Below are 12,766 nucleotides of genomic sequence, written 5' to 3' on the forward strand. Positions count from 1 at the left end.
GCACACTGTGTGCTTGTGATGCTGCCACTGGTTTGGAAGAAGACTATTTGAGAAAGGTAAAGGGGTAGAATACAGCGTTGTGTTGTGCAGTCTTTTCAAGTCTCTTTGACCAATTGTTACAGTATCCGTGGACTATATATGAAAACTATATATTTGGCTACATTTATTTATCTGGTTAGGTTTATTGGTCCTGGTATTAACCATGGTTGCCTGTGTCCCACTGTCATGACATGCAGGAAGAGGCATTTTAGTACACCGAAGCCTTTGTTGAAGTTTTAATGTCTGCTGTTGAAAAAAAAAGTCTTTAGGATGTCTTGCCAGAGGCTGAATTTCCCATCTCTTTGCCAATAAGAAACTTATCTTTTATGGGAAATTACTTACTGTTTCCTTTTTCAGCAGGGTTTAATGAAAAGACAGGGTTGTGTGTTCTACTTACAGATCATGTGCAGGCCACACGGATGCCGCGATGACATCACCCTGGGGCGACATGACAGCATGACGCTAACAGGGCTCCATTCACAACTGCGGTTTAACTGGTGCTAAATAACGCCTGTGTAAGTTAAATAGAGGGTGTCTTTCAAACCGTGAGCTGGTCGCAAGCAGACGCAACCCATCTGCATTTAGTTCAGTGTGAGACTTTGCAAAGAAGTATACAAGGCTAGTTATTAAAATGCTCCATCAATCATTTATAATATAGCAGCAGGGAGAAAGCAGATTAAGGAGTAATGAGCTACCCAAGTCAAATTAACCAGGAACCACAAGTGGACTGTTTGCAGAAGGATGTGCTGCTTTATATTCCAGACAAGACTGGAATTGTTTTTTAAGTGCTATGACGAGATTTGAAGACAACATCAGACACACACAAGCACTGTCTGAGCCGTCAGCACCCCTTCCCTCCTCTACCTTCACTCGTTTTTCTTTTGTAATACAAGCAGAGATGCACACCTCTCCACCTCTAAGCTGCGCCAGTTACCAAGGTGATAGGGGTTTCATCCCATACATGAGTAAAACCTAAAAGAAATGGAAGCACAGGCAACAATACCTTGACTTTAGGGCATAATGTTAGAAAATGATCATACACTGCCTCATGTCTCTGTCTATGCACATTTAAAACCTTTGTAGGGAAAAAGAGCTGTCCTTGTGCTTCCTGTAAGTCTGACTGTAAATGTCCCCTGCACGTGCTGCAGTGTTGCAGCACTCTGCAGTAATTAGTTCAGTCACACGGTGTTGCCTGAGCCTGCTGCAATTTTTTTTTTCAAAATGTCTATGCACAACATAAACAAAATTTTTTTAAAAAGGCACTGGAGTGCAGGCTTTCAGCTTGAGAGAAAAAATTGGAGAGTATGGGTGTGCACGTGTGATAGACAGATAAGGTTAGAGAGGCTCTGGAGACAGCCAGCGTGTCTGCTGGCTATGTTAACAGAGGAGTTCTTATCAGATATGGAGAGACAGAAAAGCAGTGAGGGGAACGCAAACTCCCAGCGTATATCACGGAGGACTAATTTAGAAAGGAGACAGCCAGACATCCCCTAAGGAATTTGCTCTTCTCCACGCAGTGCTAATTTTTTTGGGACTGCGAGACCAGAGCTTGCGCTCGCTCAGCACCGCAGCTCCACCAAGAAACAGGAAGCAAGGATGATCCTCAAACACCGCAGAGCAGCCTAAAAAATCCCAGCTCGGGGGAGGAGAGAGGACAGACATGCACAGGTGCTGCTAGAGGGAGAGAGACAGCGAGAGGAGAGAGAGAGAGAGGAAGAAGCAGTGGGAGTCAGGGGAGGAGACTTGACTTGTTTCAGTGAGAAATCGGAGAGCAATTCCAAAACAGCTGTCCGGCAGACGTCCCAGTCGACAGAAGTGCAGCCTCGAGGCAGAGACGTTAGGGCAGTGTCAACAAGCCACAGGAGCAGCACAGCAGCCGCTGAGCTCTCTCACACACACACATACAAGCACGCATATCAACCAGGAGCTGCAGCTTTCAGGAGAATCGCAGCGACATCAAGGAGACTCCAGATCTCCCCCGACAAAGCATCTGAGGTGAGTGACAGAAGGAACTTCAACTTTCATTTCTCACTCTCTTCCTGTACTGTAATCTGAATTGGAGAACAATAATGGGATGTAAGTGAGTTTTTTTTGGGTCTGAGTGAGTAATTGTAGCAGAATGAAATATTGCTTGGTAACAGTAAAAGCGTGCATGGTAAGTTAAGCATTTGTCTGGCATACATGTAACACAAGAGCTGAACTGTTCAGAGCAACATGATACCCTTGCCGCTTTCCAAGAGAGACATTTTTAGTCCGACTACACGCTTAAGGCATGTTCCTGTGAAACGCAGAGCTGGCTTAGCCCTCATCTGTCTAGGGACGCAGATTCTTGAGGAGGTTTTTATGGTTATATTGAAGAGGAAGGGAAAAAAACACCTCTTCTTTGCCAGTATGTGTTTATTTTCTCTTCATGTATCATACTTTTCCTGCTCATCTCTGCCAAGGATAACTCTAGCAAGTGTTGGCCATGCTTGCGGGTGGCACAAGGGGAGTGAAAAAGAGGGGCAGAGCAAATACTCCACCCTGCTATTCAGCCGACTCCCAGCACCACCACCAGGCCCCTCGAAAGTAAGGCCTTTGCCTATAATTGAGGGTGTTTTTTTTGGTGTTTTTTTATGTAACAAAGAGTTCGGGCTATTTTGTAAGGCTACCATTACCCTGTGTGGTATGTGCATTTGCTTTTTATAATAGCCCCAAAATGAGGGTCTTTCTGCTACTCAAAGGCGTAATAGAAGTCAAGGCCATGGTTAGATGTCAGAGGAGTATGTGGAGACTTCAAACTTTCATGAAGTTGCTTTGTAGAGACAGTGGGAGGAACTGAGACCAGCTACAACTGCTAATAGCATGCTATTTATTTTTAAGCAGCACTGATGATATGCCAGCACAGTAATCCCATCACTGGAGGGATATTTTTGGGGATGCCAAGTTTCTATTTTAAAAACAGGTGAAGTCATATACCGGTCATATTTTAAGCAGCTGCACCCGCTTTTTTTAGAGCACCGGTGAACCCTAAAGTGTCATCAAACTGTAGCATTTATATAGGCCACAGTAAAGTTACACAGCCTCTCTAAATATACTGGCCCAGTTATACTGCACGTGACTTTTAGATGTCCAGAAATAACTAGACAAATCACGAGCCGTTAGTTTAATTACCAGATGCCAACCCCATTTTCATCACCTCGCTCCTTCTGCTGCCCCCTTGTTTGTATCTAAGCCTCCGCGCTTGAACTGATGAGGCAAAGCTCTACTTTTAAAGAGGCTGGAGTGGCTCCAGATCACTTCATGCCCAGACAGATAGCTGTTGCTGACCCAATGACACAGTCGTTTTATCCAGCAGCTGAATGACCGGCTGCTGGGGCAAGCTATTCTGAAAGGAAGGTGCCATCGTAGCCTCACTTCCTGGGCAGTGCAAATGCTCTGGTCGGCATTCTGCAGCAGTGGCGCCAGAAGGTTGTCAGACCTCTCAGCACATGCTTGCCTTGCAGCCTGTTTTTGGAGTAGCTCCAAAATGAGGGTGCAAATCTAGACTTGGCTGTGAGATACACTAGAATATACCTGCTCAACTATTAACAGCCTGCAGAGTCACAAATGGATTCATTAGGTTGGGAGCCCATGAGGGTCCATCCTGGAACACCCTGAGGAGCTGCAATTGATTGATTACCACTTGGGCCAACACAAGCTCAGCCTACCATTGCTGTGATTCCCCACATACACACAAATCAATAGTAAATTAGTCAATTTCTCATTAAGTTAACGTCCATATAGAGTTTCCACTGTAGGCATGCACAGGCAACCAATACTTGAAAGACCAACATGAGGACATTTTTTTCCTCGTACTTTGCTGGTGGCCTTTGAAATTCCAGTCATATTTGCCATATAAGCCAACTGAGCCACCAGCAGGATGACTGATGTGAAGGTCAGACCTTCAGGCTTTCACCGTACCAGCTGACTTCTTACAGGCCACAAGTGTTGACCTTGACTAGAATGTAAAGCATATGTCTCCTTGTGAGAGTTGCAAGTGTTGATCCGCTCTGTGGCTAGACCGTTTCTGTCCATACTATTGATTTAGGCCGACATCATCATCTGATGCTATGCACAGGCTGTCCAGAGAATAGCACAGCCAGGCATTTGGAATAAATTAATCAGAACAGTGCAATAATCAATAAGGATGTACGAGAGGAAGGTTTTCATCCAGGAGTGCAGCTGTGACCTCCTGCTCTTGGGAAGAGCAGTAAAAAAAATGTATAACACATGTGGATGTGCTGTGCACTTGGAGTGCACAGGAAGCCTTTTGGCTTGGTGTTCTATTTGTTCCGCTTCCTACCCGAGCCCAGTTTCCCACTGCAGTGAGCATCAGCTGTCAAGGTCAGAAAGAACAGAGGAGAGATGCTTTAAAAGAAACTGGAAAAAAGAGAAAAGGAAGAAAACAAGATACAGTATGAGAAATGCTTGAGCTAAACAAGTACAGGATTTTGCCATGCTCCCCCTACACTGACACCCCCATTAAATACTGCAGCACATCCTCTACTCCCTCCTCTCTTGTCCTTCCCTTTCTCCCCCTTCACTATTAGCAAACAAACACGCTCTTCGCACACATGGCATGCATTCAAAAATGCTATCTCAGGCACCTCGCGCAAACACTCACTCTCACACCGGCACTCAAATAAGACAAGAACCCTCAGAGAGCAGAGCTGCCATTTAACACACTCACACATATCATAGCTATGTATAGCTCACCAGCATTTTGCGGATGATGATAGATATATTTGTCTTCCAATCACAGCTTCTACAGTAAGATTTAATCTTGTACTCCAAATACACTTTATTAAAGATGTAGTGGAAAGATTTTGATGCTGCACCAGCTCAGCAAAACAGGTTGGAGACACAGGAAGTCATGGTCAAAACGGGTGATTTCCAGGCTGCGGTTTGGATTCAAATTCACAGCAAGTGTCTGTTTCTCTGGCTGCACGCTGATTTGCCTCCTGAATAATCACAGCCTACTTAAAGTGGCTGTGATAAGGCTGTTGCAGGGTGTCTGTATGCGTCGGTAGCAGCAGGAATGTGGATGTTTTGTCAGTGAGACGTTTCTTTTTTTCTCTTTCTCTTTTTTTTAGTGGGGGTGGACTTGACCGCCCAGGCACTTTTGTGCAGCGGTGCTCTCTGTCAGACAGTCACTGCTGACAGACCTCTCATAAGTAAATATGTCTATAAATGGGCAAGCTCTCTTCTCACTGGTGCTCCCTCCCACCCCCCTCATCACCCACGCACCCTTCCTTTATACTCCTTTCCCTTTCTCTTTGGTTCCTGCGTCATTTCAAATGTTCTTTTTACCTACACCAAACTACACGATAGGCAACGTGGTGATATTCTCGAAACGGCGGCATGCAATCAGGCACTTTGTAACCAATCCAAAATCTCTTTAATAGTTTCTACTCAGTCTGATGTGCTGCAACCTAACTGCTATCTCCCACTTATTAATCAGAGCCAACCTCATCAAAGCCAAATCAATTCACAGTGTGCACCATCTTCTTTCTTAACATCCACTTACAGTGTAATCCCTCGCTCTCTCCCTCATTCACACAATCCCCCCTAAACCCCTTCATCGCCCCCCACTCCCTCTTCTGGGTCTCCACCTTCTCCCATCACTCTGTGCGTGTCTGAGCAGTAGCTCGCTCCTAAAAAAAGACTGTTATCCTTCTAAAGCCTTCCTTTGCCTCTTCTCTCTCAATCTGCGGTCCAGCTGTTCCACATTAGCACGTCCAGATCTGCGGAGGCCAAAGCTGGCTCACGTGTGGAAATGCAAATAGAGGAGTAAAAAAGCCTAGAGACCCAGCCCTCCTCTTCTTTGTGCTAGCTTGCTAGATGCAAAGTGCGGATGAGGGTCTTATTTTCTTGTAGTATTTGGTATTACAGTTTATTTCTGGAACCGGTGTTGACTTCTTTTTCTTGAGTAGAGGTTTTGTATCAGCTGCAGTTCTCATCAAACAACTTCCTTTCATTGCTGAGGTCAAGTTTTCGAAAAATGCTGACGCATTCTGCTTTTGTCTCTGATTTCAGGAAAGCGCCCATTCGACCTTTCTATATTGCTGAACATCACCAGCCCTGCTCGCAAAGCCAGTTGCTGATCAATGCTGCGATCATTTTTGGAGTCCTGTGTGGAGGCGTGCAACTGAGAATGTAACTTGAGCTTCTCCCCTGGGGGAACTGCAACATCAAGAACTTATAGAGGACTTCCAACTGTTCTAACCTGCATATCTGAGATTTCCTCTTTAGAGACAGCCATGCCAGCGAAAGCACCTATATATCTTAAACCCACCAATAATAAGAAGGGAAAAAAATGTCGCCTGAGAGATATTTTGTCACCTGATATGATCAGTCCACCTCTCGGGGATTTTCGCCACACCATCCACATTGGCAAGGGCGGGGAAAGAGATGCCTTCGGAGACATGTCCTTCCTCCAGGGACAGTATGAGCTCCTACCGGGAAAAAGAGACGTCCACCCACAATACAGCGTCCAGAGTGAGTTTCTGCGAGCGAACAGCACAGGCGATGCTTCCTTCGTCGAGACTCCCTCACCAGTACTCAAAAACGCAATCTCCCTCCCAGCTATCGGTGGCTGCCAGGCCCTCACCCTTCCAGTGATCTCTTCTGCCGTGTTCTCCATGCAACCAGGGCCATTGGAGGACATCATGGGACCGGCACCTTCCACGAAACCTGACACAGCTGAAGATGTGGAGATCTTGCAGATGGATGCTCTGTTGCGCTCCATGAACATCTTCAACAATGAGCCCTCATCACCCTCCACAGATTTCCAGTCAAAGCCTGACGTGCTCTTGGATCTGCTTGAGAACACAGATAAGTCCCCTTCTAAGGAGGTTGCCAAAGCTAACAAAATAAACAAGAGTGAAAGCAGATTTGACAATCCATCATCCTATTATATCAATGGTCACAGCAACAGCATCTGTAAAGCTAATGGAAGCTTGAACAGCAACACAAGCAGCTTTGACAGCTTGAGCGGGAAAGGAGACTTCCAGGGCAAGAGCTACGATGGGAGCGGGAGTCTCATCGGCAACGGTAACTGCAACAGTTACGGACACTTTAACGATGACATTACAATTGGTTTTAAGCAGGAGCTTTCCAAGTACAATGGAGAGTGGGTGGACAGGGACAGTGGGGTGGAAGATGGCCGCATTTGTGATTTCGAGTTTGAGTTTACCAAAGAGAAGAGCACATCACAGGATTCCCTAGCCCAGATCACAGGGTCATTCCTCTCCCTCGAACTCGATCTGGGCCCATCCATCCTGGACGATGTGCTCAACATAATGGATAAACCCGCAGCAAAGAGCAGGCCTTGAGCTGCACTGAGTCCCCAAGAGGAGAATGGGAATTATTAAAATATAGCCACGAGGAGAGAAAGACTCATAAAGCAATCAAAATGGTGTCTGGATATATCATTGAGATGAAAACCAGCTACAATAGACAAAGCTGCTTATGTTTTTATTGTCAAAACATTTAAGCATTCTTAAATTCTAGCTTCTATGGAGTGTTGAGTCTTCTTCTTTGTTTTGTTTGCCATGCCATTAGCATGCTTAAGATGCATGTGCTTTTTGAGTTACAGCTAAAACAGCCATTCTGTCTTTGATTTTAAATGACTGTAACAACGCTACATGATAGACTGACGCTCTTATGTTGAAAATATGACAGCTTTTAGGTCCTTTTTTTACACTCACTCTCGATTCTCACACTCTCTAAGAACATACTGCATTTTGTGACTTCAAGTTTGTTAAACAAAGCACGGTTTCGTTTGTCACATAACTCATTTGCCACATTTCAAACAACCAAACACTATGCATATTTGTGTTTTTAAATCTTTAACACAAATAAATTCATTTTCCCCGTAATCTGGCTATCTTTTCTTACAGGGAATGTGTGCAGCAGCAGGAATAAGAGTAGAGTCCCAAGATGATTAGATAAGGTACATTTCATGATGTACTGACAAAACCTTTGTATCAAAAACCAAAACTATTCTAGAAAAATAATATATTTCTCATGACATAATGAGCAAAGACAGCTATGCCCATAAAACAAACAACAATTAAATATGGACTAATTAGAAACCACATGCAGTGCAATTAGATTCAGTATCATTAGGCAAAATTATTTGAGCCTTTATAATTATGACACAAAACACTGAGCTCAGAGGAGCATACATTTACTGGGGCCTTCTATAAATATATAGTTTTATTTTATTACAAGGTAGTTTATCCCCATTGAGTAATGCCTTACTGTAAATTGAAGTTACTGGGTAAATTAAAGACAGGCAGGGCTGCCTCACAGCAAAGAGGTCCTAAGTTCAAATCCAGGCCTTTTATTTTTGGAGTATGCACTTCCACAACCCAAAGACATGGATGGGTTTAGGTTAACTGATGATTCAGAATTGGTCATAGACGTGAACGTGAGTATGGATGGTTGCAACAGGCTGGCGACCTGTCCGACCCCAGTAGTCTAATATCATTAGACGTTCTTAGAGTATGTGACACATTATAACAGAACAGAACTGTTGTAATGTGGGTAGATCTGTTGTAGTACAGCTTCTTACGTCTTCTTTATCTTAAAATAAAGGTCAACTGATAAATCAAGTCTGAAAATCCAAGAAAAACAGGCAGACTGACTGAACCGAATGGATCTCTCTTCTTGCCTCTTCCATTCCTTACATTCTCCCTCCCTGCCCCGCTGTGGGAGCACTGGTGGGCTTTCATCTGCCCAGGCAGGCGCCTGCTCCATTTGTTTGCGTGAGGATGGGACAGGCAGAGGAGGGGGGTCTTTGAAATTCTTTGCATTCCAGCCAAAGAGCACAAGTGTCCAGGACCAGACATAAATCAGCTGTTCCGAGTAAAAGGGGGGGAGGGGGCAATGTCTATCAGCCAGAGTGTACAGAGATATAAGGCTGTGAAACACAATCTTACAACCTTCAGGCAAACCTTGAGCCAGCAGTGTTGAAGCAACAGCCTGAAAGAACAGGACATCAGTCATTACCTCTCCATGCAGTCCTTTGCAATTACCCATCGGCACTGGCCCCCACAGTTAAATTTGCTGTCTGCACAGGTCCTTGAGTGTAGACAAACAGGTCATAACAAGACCCTATGGGGGGCAGGTTTCCCCCAACACCCACATATCCCCGTGCCATAATATTTTAGAGAAAAACAAGTCCACCTCAATTTGGTTTGTGTTAGCTCGCTAATTCCATATGTAAATAATTATCTGGCTCCAATTCTGCTTCTGTCATTTACTGAGGCAATGTGGCAAACCGTTCAGAATCCATCAAAGGCCTCAGAATGTCCACAAACAACCGCGACCGGCTCAGCCGAGGCATCCGAAGCCGCTGCGAAACCAGATGTTGTAGGAGACATGAGCATTTCCCCACGCAAGAAAAACCCATGCCATGGCAGATATCCCAACCACTGGAAAATCCCAACGCTAGTGCTGGAGGATTTGCGTATACTTAGCTGGAGCGCACAACCTCTGAGGATGAGTAATGAAAACCTTAGCTGTCAAGGTAATTGCTATGCTCGTGTCTTCACTGGTCCAACGCTAACTTGCTGACAGCCTTCATTTTGACAGGTGTGGACCTCAAGCAGGCTGTTTTTACAAAACAGCTTGTAACCACAGCCCTTCAGTGTGTTGTGTAACATATTAGACATATTTCCACGCACATTCCAAAGTTCTCTCATAAAAAAAATGCCAGGAAATACCAGCATTTGATGGAATCCAACACAAATACTCAACATATTTTACACTCTGTTTATTGCTGAGAGTTCAGCACCCTACACGAGATGAACATTTCTTTAGCTCACCACCTGGGGCTCTGCCTTTAAAGTTAGACAGGCTTTGTGTGAGATTGATTTTATGTCATTTCAGAGCCTGAATAATAGTTACTGCATTTCAAGTATACAACTAGATCAGGAGTCTCTTGTGTCTTGTTTCTGGGCTTTAGAGGTCTCCTGGGGCCTGAGGGCAGATGAGAAAAAAGCAGGGAGGGAAGGTGGAAGTAGTCCTGGTGGACTGTTTCTCATTACCACAAGGCCAAGGTGGAAGGTTGACCTGAAGAAACCTCAACTCCAACTGCCTCCGATATTCCGTGATAACAACACACAGATGCTACGCAGCAGCACAATCAGGCAGCTCATTGTGCGACACCCACAGATGTAGTACAATATTCCCCTTGTTTCGCTAGCAAGCCACTGCTTAGCATATCTTAATGTTGTTTGTGTTTTTGTTTCAGTTAGTCAGACTCTCTCTTGGGCTTGATTCACAGCAATGTTCATTTTGTAAAACCTCCATACAAACATTTTTGTTCAGGCAAAACAGCGTTACAGGGAACGGAGGAGCAAATTAGCGATGTTTGCCGAGATAGGGAGGGCACGGGTGTAGCCACCTGCTGCCTTGTAATTTCCCCAACCACTTAGTGTCTCGACAAGAACAGAAACTGACTCTGATGCTGTGCTCTAGTAGAACGGTACACGACACAAGAAAGAAAAACAGGGCATATTCAGGAAATATACTTTGACTGAGTCTGCTGGGGCAAATATCGTCATATAAAAAGCAAGCAAAGCTTTTTTCCTCCAAACACCTGGCCTTACATTGCGTTCCTCCACAGCAATCCCGGGGATCCGACTTCTTAGTTTCCCGGGCTAAGGTGAAGCTGTCATTTCCTAGATGAACAGGCTTTGGCCCAGAGGCCACCAGTGCCAAAGAAAGCACAGCTAAGACCAAGCAAAATTTTCCACCCTACCTCTATAACAGAGCTGTATAATGCACGCACTGTCTTCTGAACATAGAGGTGTCCCTCATAGTCGGACTTGAGCTGCGTTCAGGCAGATGAGAGCGGAAAGTTAAATAAGATGTTTCCCTGTTCACGGTCCCTGGGGACATATGAGATGCAAGCATCAGGATAAAGCTTCTTATGTCTTCACCTGCTGTAACTGTCCTACAGCAGAGCCCAAACTCAAACAAAGCACTTTTCATGCAGCCCAGAGTCTGGGCAGGATAAAATATCTGAGTTATGAGCACAGCTTCTCACAGAGATATTATTGTTAAATATTTCTTTTGCTTGCTGCAGAGATATCATTCAATGTTGATACACACTGTACACGTTCCAAAGCTGACTGCCATGATAATCGGGGCTTTGGTTATAGAAGTTTCTTGGGAACATTTTCTTTGGGATGCTGAGCATAGCGCTTGGACTCAAGTGTTCTGTAGATCTGCTGATTTAGCAGCGTAGTGCCGCGGCGCCCTTCCAAAAGACAACAGGAGAGAGCAAAGAAAGTTTATTCTTGCGGCTGAATAAAATGAGCTTGAGCAGGAGTTGATGCAGTGCAGATATGAGCGAGCTCACATGCAGTTTGGTCTGGCAGGCAGCGTATACTTCAGGTTCACGGCACTGTTGACTATTGTTTGGCTGACGGTAACCATAGAGAGTTGAGTTTGTATCTTTAGCACGTGAGGGCCGAGCTGAAAGGAGGGCAGAAAGAGGAGGACAGTTAAACAGAACAGTGTCACCTCACAGGCACCAGAATGCCTCTTTGACAAACCCCAGGCAGGTTTGATTATGGTGCCAGGAGTGTACGACTCATTCATCTGCATCTTTTTTCTTCAGTGTGTAGTTACAGTAGAAGCCTTCACAGGTGTCTTAATAGGACCGAGACCAAAACATACCAAGAACTGTCCAAATAACTTCAATCTGAGTTTTCATCTTTCAATATAGATATAGATATATAGAAATGTAATCTTATTGACTTTTTACAGTTAGTGCTGAAAAAGGTAAGGCCTGATTTAAATTCTTACTTTGAAAGAAGTAACACAAGCTCCACACAAATGACACTTCCCTACTCGTGCCTCTCTATGAATGTGTTAGTTGTGTTCTATTTGTGTAGTCTTGATAAGGGTACAGTGGTAATTTCACCATCTTCAAACTTCAATTTCTGAATACTTTGAATGAGTATTTTTAAAAGCTCTATATGAGGGGGGTTGTTTGCAAACTGAGACTTAGTGGTGACTTTGTGTCTCAAATTTTAAACCCTGCAATGTATTCTTTTTCTCTTTAGACACAACACAACAAGCATTAATCTACAAGGGTCACCATCCTTTGTCTTTGCTTAATTAGTGTATGGATACTCCAAGATATCTTCTCCATCCATCCATCTGTTTATCCTTTTTCAGGGTCGCCAGGCAGGCTGGGGCCTATCCCAGCTGTCCTAAGGCAAGAGACAGGGCACAGCCTGGACAGGTCGGCAGTCTGTCGCAGAGCTAACACATAGACAAAGACAACCATTCACACTTACATTTACTCCTGCATTCATACCTATGGGCAATTCAGAGTTTCCAACTGTACTCTCTGAGTACTCTGGCTTCCTCCCACAATCCAAAGACATGCAGTTAGTGGGGATAGGTTAAAGGGAAATTATAAACAAACACAGATAACATGCAAACTCCGCACAGAAAGACCTTGGCCTGATGGTGGAATTGAAGTCAGGACCTTCTTTCTGTGAGGCACCAGTGCTAGCCACCGTGCCACCCGTCTACTTTGCAAAAGTGTCTTCTTCTACTTTATAAAAGATATCTTCTACTACAAAAAGTCTGTGCTAACCCTACAGTACAAAGTCTCTGAGTTATTCATTTTTATTCATATTTATTCCTGTCTTGGGAGACAGAGAAGGAAACTGAGCCC

The 12,766-nt window shown here is 44.5% G+C and overlaps 1 protein-coding gene across 1 annotated transcript; it reads left to right on the forward strand.

Moving 5' to 3' along the window:
* The first annotated feature begins 1,409 nt into the window (after positions 1-1,409).
* Positions 1,410-8,056, forward strand: cdc42ep3 (CDC42 effector protein (Rho GTPase binding) 3). Its single transcript, XM_005933609.3, has 2 exons — positions 1,410-2,034; positions 6,097-8,056. Exon 2 carries the CDS (start codon positions 6,321-6,323, stop codon positions 7,392-7,394), a length of 1,074 nt encoding a protein of 357 aa, XP_005933671.1. The 5' UTR covers positions 1,410-2,034; positions 6,097-6,320; the 3' UTR covers positions 7,395-8,056.
* Positions 8,057-12,766: the final 4,710 nt, after the last annotated feature.

The sequence above is a fragment of the Haplochromis burtoni genome, unplaced genomic scaffold (genome assembly GCF_018398535.1).
Source record: "Haplochromis burtoni strain Fernald_Lab_line unplaced genomic scaffold, NCSU_Asbu1 Contig_170, whole genome shotgun sequence".
Lineage (NCBI taxonomy): Eukaryota > Metazoa > Chordata > Actinopteri > Cichliformes > Cichlidae > Haplochromis > Haplochromis burtoni.

Excerpts from the sequence above, each read along its gene's own strand:
- cdc42ep3 (XM_005933609.3), top strand. The coding sequence starts at position 6,321 with ATGCCAGCGAAAGCACCTATATATCTTAAACCCACCAATAATAAGAAG.